We start from the raw sequence: 22700 nt of genomic DNA, 5'->3' as shown, positions 1-22700 counted from the left end.
GGAGATTCTCCTCATGATGTGGTGGAACGGGAGATTCTCATGGTGATGAGGTGGAACGGGAGATTCTCATGGTGATGAGATGGAACGGGAGATTCTCATGGTGATGAGGTGGAACGGGAGATTCTCAAGGTGATGAGATGGAACGGGAGATTCTCATGGTGATGAGGTGGAACGGGAGATTCTCATGGTGATGAGATGGAACGGGAGATTCTCATGGTGATGAGGTGGAACGGGAGATTCTCATGGTGATGAGATGGAACGGGAGATTCTCATGGTGATGAGGTGGAACGGGAGATTCTCATGGTGATGAGATGGAACGGGAGATTCTCATGGTGATGAGATGGAACGGGAGATTCTCATGGTGATGAGATGGAACGGGAGATTCTCATGGTGATGAGATGGAACGGGAGATTCTCATGGTGATGAGGTGGAACGGGAGATTCTCATGGTGATGAGATGGAACGGGAGATTCTCATGGTGATGAGGTGGAACGGGAGATTCTCAAGGTGATGAGATGGAACGGGAGATTCTCATGGTGATGAGATGGAACGGGAGATTCTCATGGTGATGAGATGGAACGGGAGATTCTCATGGTGATGAGATGGAACGGGAGATTCTCATGGTGATGAGATGGAACGGGAGATTCTCATGGTGATGAGATGGAACGGGAGATTCTCAAGGTGATGAGATGGAACGGGAGATTCTCATGGTGATGAGATGGAACGGGAGATTCTCATGGTGATGAGATGGAACGGGAGATTCTCATGGTGATGAGATGGAACGGGAGATTCTCAAGGTGATGAGATGGAACGGGAGATTCTCATGGTGATGAGATGGAACGGGAGATTCTCATGGTGATGAGATGGAACGGGAGATTCTCATGGTGATGAGATGGAACGGGAGATTCCCATGGTGATGAGGTGGAACGGGAGATTCTCAAGGTGATGAGATGGAACGGGAGATTCTCATGGTGATGAGGTGGAACGGGAGATTCTCATGGTGATGAGGTGGAACGGGAGATTCTCATGGTGATGAGATGGAACGGGAGATTCTCATGGTGATGAGATGGAACGGGAGATTCTCATGGTGATGAGGTGGAACGGGAGATTCTCATTGTGATGAGGTGGAACGGGAGATTCTCATGGTGATGATGTGGAACGGGAGATTCTCATGGTTATGAGGTGGAACGGGAGATTCTCATTGTGATGAGGTGGAACGGGAGATTCTCATGGTGATGTGGTGGAACGGGAGATTGTCATCATGATGACATGGAACATGAGATTCTTATGATGATGCGGAACAGATTGTCATGGTGATGTTTTTCGAAGTTGCCCAAGAAGCCTCTGAAAGAACATGAAATTCTATAGATTAAGGACAATATGTGGCTCGTGTTACTATGTGTGTGATGCAGACAAGCAAATACTTTTGACAATGTAATGTCTGACACCAAGAATCAAGGCAGTTCTAGAAGAAAAAAGGGATCCAGTCTGGTGCCAGAACATAGGAAACAGTTGTTTTCAAAGTCCTTAAAAAGTGGGAAACATCACAACTTATCAGCTTAAACAGTCAGATTTCCCATTTGTCCTTATCTGGAAACTGATAACTGTCCAGGAAAAAATCCATTTCCTCTTCTCTGACTTTATCTCACACATGTCCTTAAACCACCACTAGCTGTCTTTGTCATGATGAGGGTGAAAATGTGTCACGCTTGATGTAAACAGATAACACGAAAGGCCGACTGACTTGTTTTTATCTGAAGAAACTGAATCTTCATCAGTTTCCTGCACCGACGTTCAAACAAAACATCTCACACTGTTTTTTTCTTTGCAGTTTTCTAAGAAATATTCAAATAAAAGCATGTCATATCAAAGCAAGGTAAATTTACCCTTTCAGATGATAAAAAGACGTAGAGGTAGGGGCCCTAGACCTCACACCATTTCCTTTGTTGAACTTAGAAGGTGTGCCTGGCAGAAGGGCCAAAGAGATTATTTCAGCTTTCTAACACCTGCAGGGGACTGACTCCTTTCCCATGCTGTCTTGGCTTTTCTGCATTTCATTTTAATGCATCGTTGCAACTAGTTTCCATTTTCCTGGTTTTATATAAGGATACATGACAACTGAAGACGTCTGCAATATTATGGGTAGAGGGTTGCAGATGAACATGGTTATCACACATCTAACTGAACATATATTGGATGGGAGATTTTATTGTACCTAACATTGTTTTTTTTTTTTTATTATACTGCATCGTCCAGCAGAAGCAAAAGTAACTTATGATACAGATAACCTTTTCCTGCCCTCCTGTCACAGGATTAGTGGAGGCTGCCTTTTCAGATATCCCAGCAACAGCGGTCATGGAAACCCACCCTGAGGCTTCAACCACCAGCAGGTTTCCGAACAATGGCCTCAGCTTCTTCCTTCTTCTCGTTTAGCCACAGTATAACACCTGGCATGGATTTTCTGCTGGGAAAATGGCACCGCTCCGTTTTACAATGCCACAAACTGCTGAGGAAAACACCTGCAGGTGTTTCTGATAGAGATGTGACGTAGATAAAACCTTTCCCTCTACAAACACAGATTAGATCTGATCCTTCCTCAGAACGGCCGTAAACCAGAGCTGGATTACAGGCACCTGATTGCTGCAACTCTGAGCCCGGAAGGTTCATCATATTGGTTTACTTCAGCTGTAAACATCTTTTATTCTTGCTTGTAAAATTTGCTCTTTGCACTTGCACTTTCTCTAACCCCCCCCCTTCTGTCCTGCTCAAAGTTCAACCCTGCTGTTAAAATACAATGACAGTGCAGAATACCAGACATATGTTTGACAGTTCTGGTCAAAACTAAGTAAGCAAGTTAACTTTATTATTACTAAACTTTTATATTTAAGTGTTTTAGTTTAAAAAAAGGAGAAAATTTAAAGATGTAGATTTCCAAAAACTGGAATTCCAAATTTAATTCTAACAATGGTTGAACAATGTGCTGTTCATGCAGGATCTGAGACAGACAATAGCCCAAACTTGTAAAGGGAACTCGTCAGGATGGGCCAGTCGATTATTTTATCTCAGCCAGTAAAATACATTTGATACTTAATTATGTAGATAACACTCTGCTGATACAAAACATGCCTTATGTCATTTTAGAGTTTTAGCTTGTAAAAATGCCAGTGATGCCCAGAAACGTTTCCTTCTCTTACATATTTGCAGCCTCTTTAAAGAGAAAAATATAGCCTCCATCTTTGATAGCAAACAATAAAAAATGCACATTTTCCCATGGAAATATAAAGAGAACTGAGAGAAAATGACTCAGAAGAGCCACAGAGAGTCCTCCACAGCCAGTAGAAGCCCTGAAACAACCTCGGTATGGATACCTGGTTTCCATGGCTACAGAAATACTTCTTCAAAATACTTTTTAAGGTTTCAAGACATTTTCTTTTGGCTTCAGATTATGGAAGGATTGTAAACCTATCAGCAGCTTTTAAAGATGGAGGTCAGATTTTTCCATTTCCCTTTAGATTGGCATCTCCTGCCATCTTTACCTGACATGGACTGGTCATGTGACACCTTACGTTGCGTCCAGGGACAGTAAATGTGGAGGAAGTGTTTATTCTACTTTTGTGACATTGGTATGGAGACATCTGAAAAACCACTGGATGAGTGTAAAAACTGGATGCAGGTGTTTCCATTTGCAGGTTTTATTACAGAGAATCTTTTTGAGTTCACATTGAGCCCGAAGCTTTCTCTGTCCAGCTTTATTACTTTATGATCAATAAGAAAGTCTGGCAGCGGTTTAGAGGTCATCACTGCCGATGGTTCAGTAAAGTCCCTGAACCTGGTCTTCAAAGGTTACATGGTTCCAAACTAAATCTGATTAAGTCTTAAAGTTGTTGACATTTTTTTAAACTTTAACACAATTCATTTTAGGGAAGAGTTAACAGAATATTTCTGAAAAATAATATCTGCGTTATAAATCCCACGATGTGGTGTCTGATTAAAACTAATCCGGCTGATTAACCTGAAATTCAGAGGAAGCGTTTGTGCTTTCGCCCACTAGAGGGAGCTGTTACGCTATAAACAGAAAACAGCACCACATTTTGGACATTTAGTTTTCATCAAGAAAGTTCAGGAAAAGCATGACCATAAGTTTTCCTATTTACTCCTCTTCTCTTTTACACTTTTAGATCTTTACCTGAACTGTTCGCTCCCTGCAGACCCTGCAAGCCATGTGCAGCCCCTCCACCGTCACGCTCATACAGAACATGCAACAAATGTCTGCATCCGTCAACAACATAGATTCACAACTGTTACCTTCCAGGCTGAAGCCCAGTTTATCAGAAATGCCAATGCTGACGCAGCTGTCCCGGACTGACCCTCCCACCTCTCTACACATCCCCAAGGAAAGACCTAGTTCCCATCCAAACCTCAGACCCGGAGCAGAAAGATGGGCAACATGGCAACAGAGATTGTTGCCTTTCTTCTAAGCATCTCAGGTTGGATCTTGGTGTCTTCCACACTGCCGACGGACTACTGGAAGGTGTCCTCTGTGGATGGGACGGTCATCACCACAGCCACCTTCTGGTCCAATCTGTGGAAAACATGTGTGACCGATTCCACTGGTGTGTCCAACTGCAAGGACTTTCCATCAATGCTGGCTCTGGACGGTGAGTGGGCTCGCTCTTTCTAGCGGCTTTCCTGAAAGCTCATATGGAGAAACATTGATCTTTACATGTCTGATACAATTAATCTGCTATTTATTAGTCTTACTATTCATTATTACCATTTTTATTTAAATATTTACAGCTACATGTCATAAAATTAGATTATGAAAAAGTTCACTGTTTTTTGTCCCTCATGTCAGAATGTGAAACCCAGATATATTATAGATCATTACACACAGAGTGAAACATTTCAAACAATAATTTCTAGAAATGTTGATGATTGTGGCTTATAGATAATGAAAACCCAAAATGCAGTGTGTCAGAAAATTAGAATATTACATTAAATGAATGAAAAAAGGATATATTAAACAGAAATGTCAGGATTCTGAACAGTATGATCATTTCCATGCACTCAGTACCTGGTTGGGTCTCCTGCATGAATTACTGCATCAACACGGCGTGGCAATGGAAGCCACCAGCGTGTGGCGCTGCTCAGGTCTAATGGAAGTCCAGGTTGCTTTGATAGCAGCCTTCAGGTCATCTACATGGTTGGGTCTGGTGTCTCTCATCTTCCTCCTGACAACACAGATCCTCTACGGGGTTCAGATCAGGTGGTCTGTTGGCCGATCCAGCACAGTAACAACGTGGTCATTGGAGCAGCTTTTGGTACCTTTGGCAGTGTAGGCAGGAGTCCTGCTGGGAAATGAAATCTGCATCTCCATAAAGCTTGTCAGCAGAAGGAATGTCTCTAAAATGTCCTGCTAGATGCTGTGTTGACTGTGACCTTCAGAAAACCCAGTGGAGCAACACCAGCAGATGACATGGCTCCCAAACCATCACTGACTGTGGAAACTTCACTCTGGACTTCCAGCAACATGGATTCTGGGCCTCTCCACTCTTCCTCCAGACTCTGGGACCTTGGTTTCCACATGAAATGCAGAATCTGCTTCCATCTGAGAACCAGTCCTGTTCCTCCGTAGCCCAGGTGAGATGCTTCTGTCAGTGTCTCTGGTCCAGGAGAGGCGCGACACGAGGAATGGGACGTCTGTAGTCCATGTCTAGGATCCGTCTGTACGTAGCGGCTCTTGATGAGTCCAGCTTCAGTCCACTCCTTGTGAAGCTCCCAGATTCCTGAATGGATGTTGCTTGACGATCCTCTCCAGGCGGTTCTGCCTTCTGCTGGTGCAGCTTTTCCTTCCACTCAGCTTTCCATTAACATGCTGGGATCCAGCTCTCTGTGGACAGCAGCTTCTTTAGAAATGACCTTTATCTGTCAGGTGAGCAGTCGTCCCCAGGGTTGTGTCGCCATCTGACCCAGACTGAGAGACCATTTAAAAGTCTAGGAGACCTTTGCAGGTGTGGTCAGTGGATCAGGGTGCGACACCATGACTTTCTAAGATGGAAGTTTTTCACAATATTCCAATTTTTTTTCAACATTTTGGGTTTTCATTATCTATAAACCACAATTATCAAAATTTTGCTGTTCCTAGGACTGATCTTTTCTGGACGGAGATGTCTGATGTTCCACCAGGTATCTGTTGGAGCCACTTCTCCAGTGTGGGGGACACGGCCCCCAGTGCTCCCATCACTATGGATACTACTGTTGTTTTCGCCCACCAGGCCTTCTCCAAGTCTTCCTTGAGGCCTTGGTACTTCTCCAGTTTCTCCTTTTTCCTGATATTTCCATCATTGGGGATGGATCCATCGATCACTACGGCTTTCCTCTGCTGCTTCTCCATGATCACTATGTCCGCTTGGTGGCCACCACCATTTTATCTGTCTGGATCTGGAAGTTCCAGAGGATCTTAGCCCTCTCATTCTCCACCACCTTGGGGGGAGTTTCCCACTGGGACTTCGGGGTCTCCAGTCCATATTCTGCACAGATGTTCCTGTAAACTATGTTGGCTACTTGGTTATGGCGCTCCATGTAAAACCCCCAATAAAGCAAACTGCACCCTCTAGAGTGGCCTTTATTGTTGTTCAGTTATTATCTTAACTGCTTCATCTGATGAAGCAGTTAGGAAGCAGGAAGCTCCAGCAGGAAGCTGGAGCCTATCCCAGCAGTCTTTGGGCGAGAGGCAGGGAACACCCTGGACAGCTCGCCAGTCCATTGCAGGGCCACACAGAGACACACAACCACTCACGCACACACACTCCTAGGGACAATCTACAGTAACCAGTTAACCTAACATCATGTCTTTGGACGGTGGGAGGAAGTTGGAGAACCCAGAGAGAACCTACATACATCAGGAGAACATGCAAACTCCACACAGAAAGGCCGCTGTTTGGGGTCCTTCTTGAGGATCGAACCCCCTTCTTGCTGTGAGGCCACAGTGCTAACCACCACGCCACCCTGCTGCCCTCACCTGACTCCACAAGAAGAAATGTAGCATCAAAAAGCAGAAATAGCAACACCTGCTGGTTCTGTAAACAATGAAAACTTCTCTCTGTCTTCCAGCCTACATCCAGGTGTGTCGAGGTCTGATGATTGCTGCTGTGTGTCTGGGTTTCTTTGGTGCCATTCTTGCCTTGGTAGGAATGAAATGCACTAAAATAGGGGGCTCAGAGACCACCAAGGCTCGTCTGACTGTCCTGTCTGGCTTCCACTTCATTTGCAGCGGTAAATCCCATTCATGTCGACATCTCAACAGCTATTTCCATCAGCCCAATGTGAACTGTGCTTATTTCTCTCTGCAGGCATCTTCTGCATGACTGCATGCTCCATATATGCCCACAGGATCACAACAGACTTCTTTGACCCCCTTTTTGTTGCACAGAAGTAAGAACACAGAACCAAAAGGCAGAGCCGACTCATTTGGTGAAACTTACATCCAGATCATGTCCTGCTTTTCAGGTTTGAGCTCGGAGCAGCTCTCTTCATTGGCTGGGCCGGATCTGTGCTGTGCATCTCAGGAGGATTTGTTTTCTGTTTCTCGCTCTCCGACGGCATCTCCATCAGCAGGTTTGCTTGGTTCCAGTCTCTGACAGGAAAAGCTCAACGACAGGAAGAACACAGTGTTCCTTACTGAATCATAACAGTTTGGATCATGATCTGAAGTCGAACGGAGACTCTCAGCACCTGATTGTTTTATCTGCAGTGTGTTCTGATCAGCTGACTGAGAACAGCAGCAGAATCCCAGCAGAATCGGGCTTTTATGTCAAGTTTAATCAATTACTTCATCATTTGCACATATTGTAAATATAGTTTCATCATATGGTTTGATATAATAATATAACATAACATAACATGATATGATATATATGATATGATATGATATATGATATATAATATAATATAATATAATATAATATAATATAATATAATATAATATAATATAATATAATATAATATAATAATATCCTGTTTGCAGAGGTCAGTACCGGTACACTGGAGCAACATCTTTTGTGGAGACGCAGCGGAGACACAAGACGTCCAATGCCCAGCAGCCTAGGCACTTTGGAAAGAATGCATACGTGTAGAAGTGGACTCAGGCGTGTTGTTGAACTTTTAAACATGTTTGAGGAACAGAAACCTCATCAGTAGCTGCAGCTGAGAGCAGCTTCACGTTGACAAAGTGATGTGGAGAACATCTTTCTGCTGCTGGCCAGATACACATGGCAGCTTATTGCCTCATTTCTGTCAATAACTTATTAAAGAAAAGCTTGTTTTTCTTTCAAGGCAGGAAATTTGATTTGGCACAGCACAAGATTAAACCTCAGCGGTCACCTTCAGCGACCAGCTGGTCATCGTCCAGACCAGCTGGATGTCGCCATACAAAGCTTTTGTTTTACTTTATAATAGAAAATATTGCATTCATTACAAGTGTACTAGCAGAGCATCCTGCTGCATATAAACTGCTTTTCTACATGAAATTAGCATTTTAAAAGAAGTTTTTCTTGTTTTCAGCTGGAGAACAGTAAAAAGTTCTCCACTGGATGCACGATTTCCACAGAAACAAGAAGCTTTTTCTTATTTTCTGGACGAGTCTGACCAACCGGAGGTTTCCCTTCCTCTCAGCCATCCATCTCCACCTGGGAATTATTCCCAACATGGTCTCCAGGCCGAGTTCCACTAAACATCTCAGGCCAGAGGCCAGAACCTGGACCAGCTGGCAGAGAACAGCAGGTCCAGGTTCTGTCCTCTGTCACAGCTCCAAAACAGCATGCAAGTCAGAACAGATGCCAATGATCCATTCCATTCTATTCTATTCTACAGTCATTTAGGAGACGCTTTGATCCAAAGCGAGAGTGAGAACAACACAAGCAGGAAATCAACAGTAGAGGACATGGTAGGAAGCTGCTGGAGTCCAGCAGTCCACACCCCTGCATGCCAGGGACCAGGCTGGATGCTGGTGGTGATCCTAAAACCAGACATGATCCTCAACTGGAAACCAGTGCATGGACCCAGGAAGCTTCCAGAAACCAGTGTGAACCCAGTTCATGCAGGTTAAAGCTCCATCATATGTGAAGAGGATCCAGAAACACGCCGTCTTCTCTGGACCAAAGCTGATTTAAAATGTTCTGAGTGGAAACCTGGATGAAGATGTGGAATAGTTTGTGGACAGCATGGACGGCGTGTCCTGCAGACTAAAGAGGAGAGGGAGCATCCAGCTTGTTATCAGCCTGCATCTCTGATGGGATGGGGTTGCATTAGTGCCGATGGCGTGGGCAGCTTCCACATCTGGGAAGCTCCATCAATGCTGAGAAGTACGTGGAGGTTTGGCAGAAGGTCTCAGTTTCGTCATCATGTTTATCTTCTACTGAGAGGAAATGGTGAGTTAATGACATCAGGAATCATTAAACTGGTTTTATTTACAGCTCAGACGACAAGTGTAACGCCATCTGAGCTCCTCTGACCCAACAATCTGGAGGTCCTTCCCTCTTCATCATGTTCAATACCAATAACTCTGTCATAAGAGGAGCAAAGAGGAGCTCTTTCATCCCTTCCCAGGAACTGTTATTACCTCAGATTTACTTCTAATGAGAGCAGGACAAAGACGCTATGTTGGAACTATGCGACGGCCACTGGGAGGTAAAATGGCTAATAACCAGCTTAAAGCATGAGGCAGTCGGGAGCCTTCTTACATATTTCATAAAGGTCGGTACGACACAAATATTCACTCTTCGTATCAAGCAATGGACAATTTCATTTAAAAAAAAAAGGGGATTAAATAAGAACTGACAATTATTTTCATTCTTTAACAATCATCATATCCATAAATATAAAGTGTAAATGACCCTAATGAAATATGTTTTTGGCCTTTTTACTGTTTGCTTTACAGATTATGATCCTGGTCTTCATGTTCTCATGTTCTACAGTCAAGTGGCATCCTTTTTATCCAAAGCGACTCCACAGCCACCAGATCTTACTCCGACACATATGTGACTCTTACAGCGCCACCTACAGCTCCGAACAACACTTTGACTTTTGCACTTGAGAGTCACGGAACTGAGTAACTTATCAAATGAGGTCACGAAACATTTCGGTTGGTGCAGTTCCACTTCCCACCACTAGGCTGCGGTAAAGCGTCACTTTGTGCAATGAGTTCCACCAGAAGAACTCAGCTAGCTGTTAGCTTGTAGTGAAAATGATAAGTGTTTAAAAAGAAAACATTAATTTAAAAAAATGGTCCCAAACAACATCTAAAAAACAAAAATACAACCTGTTTTCAGCTTTATAATTAATAATCATAACTTTTATCTTTAAAAAAGTTCTAAAATAGTTCAAATGGACTATTTGACCTCATTCACAGGAAAGCATAAAATGGGAGTATTGTACGTATTGTATGGAAGCTAAGGGAGGAAAAACTGGGAAAGTAAATATCATGTAACTTTCTAAATTATTGGTTAATCTAAATTAAAACTCTGCTCTCATTCACCAACGCAGGCCCCGCCCATCAAATGCAGTTAAATTCGCAACCAAAACTTTAGAATTTGCAAGCAAAGAGGACTGATTTGCAAACAAAACTTTATAACTTGAAATCAAATGTTAACTGTAAAGAGAAAAGGACTTTTATGCACAATGGTTATAGTTTCTGACTTACAAACATTAGTTTTGATTGAAGTTGGATAAATATGCTTTCTCAAATATATATACATATTTTTAATTGGAACATAATTAGTTTCTATCTCTACAAAAATTTTTATTCTCACTTTTTTTTTTTTGCTCTCAAAATTCATTTTTTGATTTCAAATCTAACTTTTTTGATTGAATAATAAAGACACAAATTTCTCTCCATATCAGTGCAGTTTGATTACATCAAACTGCATCATGAGCTTGTATGTGGACTTGTCCACGTCTTTGATTTGGAATTATTTCAGTGTCTCCAGACATTTGATGAGCTGTGAGGCCGAGGTTAAGCAAGGAGAAACCAAGACATGCAAACCGATGTCAACAACTGACATCTTAGTTGGCTTTTCTGTTTTTACGGGGGTGGACTTCCCATGTGTATATTACACATGTGTATATAGTATCAGCCAGTATCCGTATAGCACATTAAGATTGGACAACATGAGTGTATCGGATATGACTAAAAAGCTGTCAACAGACATCCCTAGAATGAACTCCTTCGTGCCCACATCTTATTCATAGTTTCTGAGACACCTTGCATCACTGTCTGGTCGAATCTTCTGCCCCCTCATGGACATCTTTTGCACTGCAAAAGATGTCATATTGCCTGATAATAAACGGGTTGGGCAGAAAAAGCTGCTCCTCTATCAAAACTGCCTGTACATGACGGTATGTCCAGTAATCTGACACGAATGCTTGGCTATGCACTTTAAGTCCAGATTGAGATCTGACAACACCAAGGTGTGACTCATGGGAACAAGACTGACTGTTGTCTCTCACCTGCATATGAAATAATACCTGGATGACAAGCGTCCTCCACAGCTTTGTCCCAGTCCAGTCCAGCGAGGGACTACAGACTGAAGACAAATCAAAGACAAATCAAAAGCAAACAGATCGGAACCGTCCAGGAACTTTAAAAGTTCGGGCTGTGAAATCTGCAAGAACCCACCCAGAGAGAGGTCCAGAGATGAAGATCCGAGTGGTCCAGATCTGGGGATTCTTGCTGACGGTGCTGGGCTGGATCTTTGTAGCCTGCACTATGGCCATGGAGGGATGGAAAATCTCCTCCGTGGGCGGCCAGGGGGGCTCATCCATCCTGAAGGTGGCCTGGTACTGGTCCAGCTTGTGGAGATCCTGCTTTACAGACTCAACTGCCGTCAGCAATTGTAAAGACTTCCCAGTTCTCTGGTCTGTTGAGGGTATGTGGACATAAACCGGTGCATTGATCCTTTTTCTTGCAAATAATCCAGCTTTCTTTGTGTCATTGTGTGACCCCAGGCTACGTCCAGATAGTGCGAGGTCTGCTGATGTCAGCGCTTTCCCTCGGCATGCTGGGCTTTATTCTCAGTCTGTTCGGAATGGAGTGCACCCACATTGGTGGTACAGTCCGCTCCAAGCACAAGAAGATCTACGTTGGTGGACTCTGCCACATCATCAGTGGTAACCTATTTTCTTTCTCTTGTTTTTCTAGATGGTCTTTATTTAAAGGTATGCTTCTCAAACAGCGGGTCACAGCCCTATCGGGGTCCAAAGATCATTTCAGGGGGTTCACTAGATTATTGTGTAGAAATTTTGGGTTGAACTTGGACTATAATAAGGGTTGTTATACTGAGTGTTTTGATGCAGACATATTCATCTGTTAGTGGCGTGACAGTTTTCTGGTATTTGGAAGTTTATAATCAGGTGTCCAGAAATAGTGTCATTACATTAATAAGTTGCTTATATAATCCACCAAAACCACTTCATTAGCTTGTTTATGAAGATTCTGATATGTTTCCAGCCTTTCATGCAGAGGAAGGCCGTCCAAATGTCACACGCGGCATGGGGGGATTTCCCAGACCACCTCCGCAGTACGACCAGCGCCATCAGATCCAGCCTTTTATCTCCACGTCATGTTGATTCAAGCGGATGTGAAGCATGGTTTTCCCCTGAAGAAACACTGCAGAGTTTTGTCCTGGTTGATGGGAAGATGTTTGGTGGAGTTCCTCCCAGTTTAACCCACCAACCTGCCTCATGGACCCCGTTCCCACATCACTGCTATCATCTTATGGTTTCTTTGTTAAACGTGGTGACCTTGTGTGTTCAGACGGCCGTCTCCCCATCTGCCTGTAAGACGGTGGTGGTGAGGCCCCTTCGGAAGAAGAACCATTTAAACTGCACTGTTTAGAATAAACACACACCTGCATCCAACTTCCTGTTTTCATGTAAACTCGTAGAAAAAGTTGGTTTTACTCTTTTAAAGGAGTTTATGGATAAAAACGGTATCTTTGATAGATACCAGTGTGGTTTCAGGACGAAGCACCGAGATGGTCTTACAGACTGTTAACAACCCTCCATTTAAACTGGTCTCCCAGAAACATTCAGTCCTGGTTCTACTGGATCTTAGTGCCGCTTCTGGTGCTGTACATCACCAGGTTTTATTCCACACACTGAGAAGTCTGCTGGGCCTCTCGGGTACGGTCTTCCAATGGTTTTACTGGTTTCTCATGGATGGACAGGTTTCTCTAGGTCGGGACACAGGCTCCTCCAAGGACCGGTCTTCGGCCCGGTTCTCTTTAATCTGAACGTGTTGCGTCATCAAGAGACGCGGCGTCGATGTTCACATCTACGCTGATGATACGCAGCTTTACATCACCGCGTCTCCTGATGGCTTCCAGCCACTTCTAAACTGTATTTTACATATAAAGTCATGGATGGCAGAGAGTTTCCTTCAGCTCAACCAGGACAAACCTGAGCCTTTCTTATCGACCAGGAAGACGACAGATAATTTTATCACAGGTACAAAACGAGAAACGTTCTGCGTGTTCCTCTAGGCAGACTGGATTTTGTTCCTCACATCACAAAACAGGATTTTTATGGTCCTACAAACATTGCCAGACTCCGCCCACCTCTCTCTAGTGGGCGGACTTTACAGTCCTGTTCTCTGGTCTTTCCATAAGGAGCCTTTAAAGTCTACGACGACTACAGAACTCAGCAGCATGAGTTCTGATGAGGACCAGAGGGAACACATTAGATCAGTTTCACCACTGATTTAAGCTTCTTCTAGTGGTCTTAATGGGCCTTCTTATTTATCCGTCCTGACTTTAGGTTATGACCGGTTTGGCCGTGTGTGTTGGGGCACCTTCAGGGTGCGTACTAGGAGTGCTTTCACAGTGTTGGGTGTGCACTCAGGGAGGCATTTTAAGGTGCCGCGGCCAAATCAGTTTTCCACAGACATAAAATACAAAGATGTCTTTGGTGTTTTCCTCATGGGGACACACCACACCAGGGACTCTGCCCAATAGCTCTTCAGGAGACTGTAGCAGTCACCGCCCTGTCTGTAGGGAGAGAGGGAGTCCTGCACTGCAGCCCTATGGCTGAGGTGGGGACTCTGGGAGTGGTTCCTGCAGTGGTGCCTGCGGTGGTTCCTGCCGTGGTTCCTGCCGTGGTTCCTGCGGTGCTACCTGTGGTGGTTCCTGCAGTAGTTCCTGTGGTGGTGCCTGCAGTGGTTCCTGCGGTGGTGCCTGCAGTGGTTCCTGCAGTAGTTCCTGTGGTGGTGCCTGCAGTGGTTCCTGCAGTAGTTCCTGTGGTGGTGCCTGCAGTGGTTCCTGCGGTGGTGCCTGCAGTGGTTCCTGCAGTAGTTCCTGTGGTGGTGCCTGCAGTGGTTCCTGCAGTAGTTCCTGTGGTGGTGCCTGCAGTGGTTCCTGCAGTAGTTCCTGTGGTGCTGCCTGCAGTGGTTCCTGCAGTAGTTCCTGTGGTGGTGCCTGCGGTGGTTCCTGCGGCGGTACCTGCAGTGGTTCCTGCGGCGGTACCTGCAGTGGTTCGTGCGGCGCTGCCTGCAGTGGTTCGTGCGGTGCTGCCTGCAGTGGTTCCTGCAGTGGTTCCTGCGGTGGTACCTGCAGTGGTTCGTGCGGTGCTGCCTGCGGTGGTTCCTGCAGTGGTTCCTGCGGCGGTACCTGCAGTGGTTCGTGCGGTGCTGCCTGCAGTGGTTCGTGCAGTAGTTCCTGTGGTGGTGCCTGCAGTGGTTCCTGCAGTAGTTCCTGCAGTAGTTCCTGTGGTGGTGCCTGCGGTGGGTCTTGCGGTGGTGCCTGCGGTGGTGCCTGCAGTGGTTCCTGCAGTGGTTCGTGCGGTGGTTCCTGTAGTAGTTCCTGCGGCGGTACCTGCAGTGGTTCCTGTAGTAGTTCCTGTGGTGGTGCCTACAGTGGTTCCTGTAGTAGTTCCTGTGGTGGTGCCTACAGTGGTTCCTGCAGTAGTTCCTGTGGTGGTGCCTGCGGTGCTGCCTGCAGTGGTGCCTGCAGTGGTTTGTGCGGTGCTGCCTGCAGTGGTTCGTGCGGTGGTGCCTGCAGTGGTTCGTGCGGTGCTGCCTGCAGTGGTTCGTGCGGTGCTGCCTGCAGTGGTGCCTGCAGTGGTTCGTGCGGTGCTGCCTGCAGTGGTGCCTGCAGTGGTTCGTGCGGTGCTGCCTGCAGTGGTTCGTGCGGTGCTGCCTGCAGTGGTGCCTGCAGTGGTTCGTGCGGTGCTGCCTGCAGTGGTTCCTGCAGTAGTTCCTGTGGTGGTGCCTGCAGTGGTTCCTGCAGTAGTTCCTGTGGTGGTGCCTGCGGTGGGTCTTGCAGTGGTTCCTGTGGTGGTGCCTGCAGTGGTTCCTGCAGTAGTTCCTGTGGTGGTGCCTGCGGTGGTGCCTGCAGTGGTTCCTGCAGTGGTTCGTGCGGTGCTGCCTGCAGTGGTTCGTGCGGTGGTTCCTGCAGTGGTTCCTGCGGCGGTACCTGCAGTGGTTCCTGCAGTAGTTCCTGTGGTGGTGCCTACAGTGGTTCCTGCAGTAGTTCCTGTGGTGGTGCCTGCGGTGCTGCCTGCAGTGGTACCTGCAGTGGTTCGTGCGGTGCTGCCTGCAGTGGTTCGTGCGGTGCTGCCTGCAGTGGTTCGTGCGGTGCTGCCTGCAGTGGTTCGTGCGGTGCTGCCTGCCGTGGTTCCTGCAGTGGTTCCTTTAAAGCCTACGACGACTACAGATGTGCTGAGGTACAGCATGGTTGCTGCTTAGTGGCGGTCTGGGGGTCCTAGCTCTCCCTTGGCGTGGGCTGAGCCCTCCACCTGTGGGTGTCGGCAGTTGACTTTGGGCTCTTGGGGCCCTGGGGCCCGCACTCTGTCCTGGGCCTGCCCTGTGGAGCTGGGGGTCATTCTGAGTGGGCGGGGTCAAATTGTGTATGCGGGGTCATATTGAGTGAGTGTGGTCATATAGTGGGCGGGGTTATATAAAGTGGGCGGGGGTTTTCTGTAAATCATGTGTTGCTGTTTGCATGACAAATGCTTTTTTTTTTTATTTATTAGATGCCTTCAAAAATATAAATAATGTAAATTGTCTCAGATCTCTTAAAAATCTTATTTTTTGTTTAATCTGTTGTGATGAGAGGTTCATGTGTCAGAGGAATCCAGCTCACCACCTGGTGCCTGCTTCCCAAAACTGGAACAAAAAGGAGTCATTTAGTTTCTGAAGGAATAAACTCGTCACAGAGAGAAAACCGAACAGCAAAACAGACTTTCCTACAGCTTCTGTTCAGCCTATGAGCAAAATGTTCTTCAGGTCAAGGAAGTCATCTGAAGAGCAAATCATGATACATCTGCCAACATGCTGAACAGCTGGGATCCTGATGTCAACTCGACACACAGCGGTAAACGTGGTGACAATGGAGGTGATGGAAAAATCTCCCACTTCTGTAGTTTCTCACCTCCTGCTTCAAAGTGTGTCTGGAATGGGAGGAAACTGCAGAGGACACCCCCAGGATAACGTAAACTGTGGGGGTCCTGTAGACAAGCTGAGATAACAGCGTTCCCAGACGGGGTCTGAGCTGAATGCTAACCCACCTGTACCCCGTTTGTACCTTCTCCCTGATCTGTCGAGGGATTTTCCTCCTTTCATCCAACATTTAAACGCATCTATATCATCTCATGACTTCCAAATCCAGAGTTCATAAAGTTTGTCTCCAGTTTGGTTGGATGATTCCAAGTCGCCACATTTTGTTGGAATTTTTCAGAGCAAGTTTTGGGGCCTTTCCCTTCGGATCACTGAGATAACAACGCGGCAGGCCTGAAAGAACTCCTGCAGCAGCATTAGCGCCATTAGCTGCCAGCTCTCGGCGTGCACATTGTGTCCCTTAGAGATAGAAGGAAATAGGACAAGTGGAGGATAAAAGTAGTCAAATTTGTAATAAAATATCTTTTTCTGGCTTATAAATGAAAGTTACAGATGTTTTTCCACGACACGGCACCTCATGTAGTTCACATACCTAACTAGAGCTTCTTCTTGGCTTGTCCTCAGGAGGACTGTCCACGTCTGGTTATGCTGTTTATGCCCAGTATGTGTCGGTCGACTTCTTCAGCCCTGACTTCATAACCCTCAGGTGAGCTAGTGGGCGTTGTCTGAAGCAGCACAGCTGAGATCCTTCTGGAAAAATCATTTCTGTTTACTGTTAACAGGTTTGACCTTGGCACGCCGGTGTTCCTCGGCTGGGTGGGCTCGGCCTTTCACGTGGCCGGGGGTTTCTTCCACCTGTGGTCAGTGTGCAGACCGCTTTGTGGAGGAGAAGCCATGTGAGTGAACGTGGGGGTGGATAAATAATGATCACGCTGTGTTGCCCTGCAGCGTGACGGCAAAGTTAATACTCAGGCTTTCTGTTCAAACACCGTGTTAAAGTTTGATTTCCGAGTCTGATTAACTGAGAAGAAAGTCACGATGAATCAGCCTGAATGCTAAGATGGAGGCAAAGGTGACAGAAACACTTCTGACCAAACATTGTTCACCATTTTCCAGGTTTCTACATGTTTTATGTCTATAATAATGATAACTGATGTCTCTATAGATACAGCAGATACAAGTACAGGGTTTCTATGTGTTTTACGTCTATAATCACCATAACCGATGTCCCTATAGATACGGCAGGAGACCTTCTGTTCCAGAAGCTGGATCAGAAACTGGATCAGAAGCTGGAACAGAATCTTGATTAAAAGCTGGAACAGTAGCTGGAACAGAAGCTGGATCGGAAGCTAGAAGAGCAGCTGGAACAGAAAGTGGATCAGAAATTGGAACAGAAAGGGGATCAAGCTGGAACAGAAAGTATATCAGAAGCTGAAACAGAAAGGGGATCAGAAGCTGAAACAGAAAGTGGATCAGAAGCTAGGGAAGCAGCTGGATCAGAAAGGGGATCAGAATATGGATCAGAAACTACAGGAGCAGCTGGAACAGACAGTAGATCAGAAGCTGGAACAGAAAGTGGATCAGAAACTTGATTAAAAGCTGGAACAGAAGCTGGACTAGAAGCTGGATCAGAAGCTAGAAAAGCAGCTGGTTTCAAAAGGGGATCAGAAAGGGGAACAAATTCTAGATCACAAGCTAAAACAACAGCTGGAACAGAAGCTGGAACAGAAAGTGGATCATAGAGTAGATCAGAAGCTGGATTAGAATCTGGATCAGAAGCTAGAACAGCATCTGGAACAGAAAGTGGATCAGAATCTGAATCTGGATCAGAAGATAGATCAGAAAATAGGTTTGAAGGTGGAACAGAAACTTGATCAAAAGCTAGATCAGAATCAGAAGATGGAACAGAAGCTGGATCAGAAACTGGATCAGAATTTTGATTAAAAGCTGGATCAGAGGCTGGAAAATAAACTGGATCAGAAGCAGGAACATAATCTGGATTATAAGATAGAACAGCTGGATCAGAATATAGATCAGAAGCTAGAAGAGCAGCTGGATCAGAAGCTGGAACAGAATCTGGATCTGACGCTAGAACAGCAGCTGGAACAGAAAGGGGATCAGAAGCTGGAACAGAAAGGGGATCAGAAGCTGGAACAGAAAGGGGATCAGAAGCTGGAACAGAAAGTGGATCATAGAGTAGATCAGAAGCTGGATTAGAATCTGGATCAGAAGCTAGAACAGCATCTGGAACAGAAAGTGGATCAGAATCTGAATCTGGATCAGAAGATAGATCAGAAAATAGGTTTGAAGGTGGAACAGAAACTTGATCAAAAGCTAGATCAGAATCAGAAGATGGAACAGAAGCTGGATCAGAAACTGGATCAGAATTTTGATTAAAAGCTGGATCAGAGGCTGGAAAATAAACTGGATCAGAAGCAGGAACATAATCTGGATTATAAGATAGAACAGCTGGATCAGAATATGGATCAGAAGCTAGAAGAGCAGCTGGATCAGAAGCTGGAACAGAATCTGGATCTGACGCTAGAACAGCAGCTGGAACAGAAAGGGGATCAGAAGCTGGAACAGAAAGGGGATCAGAAGCTGGAACAGAAAGGGGATCAGAAGCTGGAACAGAAAGGGGATCAGAAGCTGGATAAGAAGCTAAAACATAATCTGGAACAGAATCAGGATCAGAATCTAGAACAGCAGCTGGAACAGAAAGGGGATCAGAAAGTGGATCAGAAGCTAAAACATAATCTGGAACAGAATCTTGATCTAGAATAGCAGCTGGAACAGAAATTGGACCAGAATCTGGAAAAGAAAGTGGATCAGAATCTGGAACAGAAGCTGGAACAGAAAGTGGATCAGAATCTGGAACAGAAGCTGGAACAGAAAGTGGATCAGAAGCTGGAACAGAAGCTGGAACAGAAGCTGGAACAGAAGCTGGAACAGAAGCTGGAACAGAAGCTGGAACAGAAGCTGGAACAGAAAGGGGATCAGAAGCTGGATAAGAAGCTAAAACATAATCTGGAACAGAATCAGGAACAGAAGCTAGAACAGCAGCTGGAACAGAAAGTGGATCCAAAATTGGATCAGAAAGTGGATCAGAAGCTAAAACATAATCTGGAAAAGAATCTTGATCTAGAACAGCAGCTGGAACAGAAAGTGGATCAGAATCTGGAACAGAAAGTGGATCAGAATCTGGAACAGAAGCTGGATCAGAATCTGGAACAGAAGCTGGATCAGAATCTGGAACAGAAGCTGGAACAGAAAGTGGATCAGAATCTGGAACAGAAGCTGGATCAGAATCTGGAACAGAAGCTGGAACAGAAAGTGGATCAGAATCTGGAACAGAAACTGGAACAGAAAGTGGATCAGAATCTGGATCAGAATCTGGAACAGAAAGTGGATCAGAATCTGGAACAGAAGCTGGAACAGAAAGGGGATCAGAAGCTGGAACAGAAAGTGAATCAGAAGCTGGATAAGAAGCTAAAACATAATCTGGAACAGAATCAGGATCAGAAGCTAGAACAGCAGCTGGAACAGAAAGTGGATCCAAAATTGGATCAGAAAGTGGATCAGAAGCTAAAACATAATCTGGAAAAGAATCTTGATCTAGAACAGCAGCTGGAACAGAAAGTGGATCAGAATCTGGAACAGAAAGTGGATCAGAATCTGGAACAGAAGCTGGATCAGAATCTGGAACAGAAGCTGGATCAGAATCTGGAACAGAAGCTGGATCAGAATCTGGAACAGAAGCTGGATCAGAATCTGGAACAGAAGCTGGAACAGAAAGTGGATCAGAATCTGGAACAGAAGCTGGATCAGAATCTGGATCAGAATCTGGAACAGAAAGTGGATCAGAATCTGGAACAGAAGCTGGATCAGAATCTGGAACAGAAGCTGGAACAGAAAGTGGATCAGAAGCTGGAACAGGCTTTGCAGCATGTTTAAAGCAGATGGGGCTCTGAGCACTAGAACTGCTCGTCATGACGGCGTTGCATCTTTGTGAGACGGCAGAGTTCTTGAAATGCGGCGTTTTCTGTGGAATGTGGAGAAACCACTTCTGATGTTAGTTGTGTTTGTTGTAAAAGTGGGGCTAGTTGGATCCAAAGAGTGGACACTGTCAGAGTACAGAGAGAGGTTTATTGGTTCCACAGATCCCTGTGAATTCTTCCAGCAGAACTTCAGAGACTGGCAGAATGGCGAGCAGCAGGAGGCAGGCAGGCAAGCAGGGGAGCAAGCGAACGGGCGGGCAGGCTTTCACTGGCAGGAGGAAGACAGGACAGGTTACAAATCCAAGGTTTGCACAAGCAACGTACGCAGAGGCCGGGAGCTGTTTACCGCAGGGCAATCAACAATCTGGCGCTGGATAGCAGGCAGAGCTGGTCTTAAATAGGTTGATGTTGATTGTTGGAATGTGGATCAGGTGTGCCTCCAGTTGTCAGCTGACCACGCCCACCAGGGAACAGGAATCACCACAGTGTTGAACTGTTTAAACATGTCTTGTTTAATTTGTTATTGGGAAACAGCTGATGGTTTGTACATCAGCTGTTGCTTGAATTGTTTACACTTAATGTAGACATAAGTGACCTTCTGGAATGAACTATTTCCTTTGGATGATGGAATAAATGCCGTTTTTCCAGGAGAACATTATTTTCTTTAGAAATTTGGAGCATTTTTGTCACTATTTTAGGCTAATGAATTGAAATGTTAGTGAATGAAAAGCAGGAAAGAACACTATTATCGGCATGTTATCTGTTTTGTATAAAAATGTCCTGTTTACTTTAAATGTCAGCATTTCTGAATAAATCAGGGTTAATAAAAAAGCTTACTGCTAAATGAATGTGTTTTTCTAGAGATAAGTGAATAATTCATGTTTTCTTGAGCTGATGACTTTGTTTTAACCAGTTTAATGATGATGTGAAGAAAGAGAACGTTGTAAGGATAATGACGACAAGCCTCTGTCTCTCGTTAGGGTGGTGACCCTCCCAGCACAACCAGACCCAGAACACAACAAATCCATCACAGCGCTCTCCACGGCGTCAGACATCACCTCCAAAACCAAACTGTCCTCCATCTCCGAGCTGTCCTCCACATCCCAACGCTCAGACGTCTCCTCCATCGCCTCCCGATCCGAGCGCACGTCCAGGTCAGGGAGGTCCACCGCAACAAGCCGGACGGTCCCGTCGACCCGGTCTGCAGGATCCTCCAGATCTGGATCAGGATCTGAGTTGCAGTCCCTCATGTCTTCCCAGTCCAGAGAGTATGCCCTGTGGAGGAGCACGCCAAGCGCCAGCCGGACGGCGTCCTCGCCGTCGCCAAGCGCCAGCCGGACGGCGTCCTCGCCGTCGCCAAGCTGGAGGAGTCAAACTAAAACCTCCTACATCTGAACCCGTTAAGGGATGATCATAAAACTTCTTCCACCACATGTCCCAGTTTCCCCACATCACCATGTGGTCTTCTACTGGGAGGACACTGGGAGGACACTGGGAGGAAACAGAGGAAACTGGGAGGAAACTGGGAGGACACTGGGAGGAAACTGGGAGGACACTGAGAGGACACTGGGAGGAAACTGGGAGGACACTGGGAGGAAACTGGGAGGACACTGAGAGGAAACTGGGAGGAAACTGGGAGGACACTGGGAGAAACTGGGAGGACACTGGGAGGAAATTGGGAGGAAACAAGCTTTCACAGGAATTGGTAATTATTGCTGTTTTATTACACAACGTTTTAACTGGAATTTTCAATAAAATATAAATACAGTCAAGATTATCAATAATGTCCTGTGCACTGGTTTAACTGGGAAAAGGTGGGTAACATGACCAGATAAACTGGAAACAAACCAGTAACATGACCAGTTTAACTGGGATAAAACCAGTAACATGACCGGTTTAACTGGGAACTCACCAGTAACATGACCAGTTTAACTGGGATTACACCAGTAACATGACCGGTTTAACTGGGAACACACCAGTAACATGACCTGTTTAACTGGGAACAGTTGGGTAACATGACCGGACTAACTGGAAACAAACCAGTAACATGACAATTTTAACTGGGATTACACCAGTAACATGACCGGTTTAACTGGAAGCACACCAGTAACATGACCGGTTTAACTGGGATTACACCAGTAACATGTGTGGTTTTACTGGGATTACACCAGTAACATGACAAGTTTGACTGGAAACAAACCAGTAACATGACTGGTTTAACTGGGAAAATTCCAGTAACATGACTGGTTTAACTGGGATTACACCAATAACATGACCGGTTAAACTGGGATAACACCAGTAAAATGACCGGTTACA

At 45.5% G+C, this 22700-nt stretch overlaps 3 protein-coding genes across 3 annotated transcripts in view; 2 read left to right on the top strand and 1 right to left on the bottom strand.

The window, feature by feature from the left end:
• Positions 1-22700, bottom strand: part of LOC306774178 (uncharacterized protein) — a gene marked incomplete at its 5' end in the record, with an annotated part of 644048 nt that overhangs the window by 361301 nt on the left and 260047 nt on the right. The window lies entirely within an intron of this gene.
• Positions 4438-8134, top strand: cldn10a (claudin 10a; the record flags this gene model as incomplete). Its single annotated transcript, XM_079263817.1, has 5 exons — positions 4438-4657; positions 7113-7274; positions 7352-7433; positions 7509-7616; positions 8026-8134. The coding sequence occupies 5 exons, from the start codon at positions 4438-4440 to the stop codon at positions 8132-8134; spliced, it is 681 nt and encodes a 226-aa protein (XP_079119943.1).
• Positions 11692-21779, top strand: cldn10e (claudin 10e; the record flags this gene model as incomplete). Its single annotated transcript, XM_079263816.1, has 5 exons — positions 11692-11923; positions 12003-12164; positions 17011-17092; positions 17169-17282; positions 21365-21779. The coding sequence occupies 5 exons, from the start codon at positions 11692-11694 to the stop codon at positions 21777-21779; spliced, it is 1005 nt and encodes a 334-aa protein (XP_079119942.1).

This window comes from Telmatherina bonti (genome assembly GCF_933228915.1).
Source record: "Telmatherina bonti genome assembly, chromosome: 24".
Classification (NCBI taxonomy): domain Eukaryota; kingdom Metazoa; phylum Chordata; class Actinopteri; order Atheriniformes; family Telmatherinidae; genus Telmatherina; species Telmatherina bonti.
This window is presented reverse-complemented; position numbering and strand designations above follow the sequence as displayed.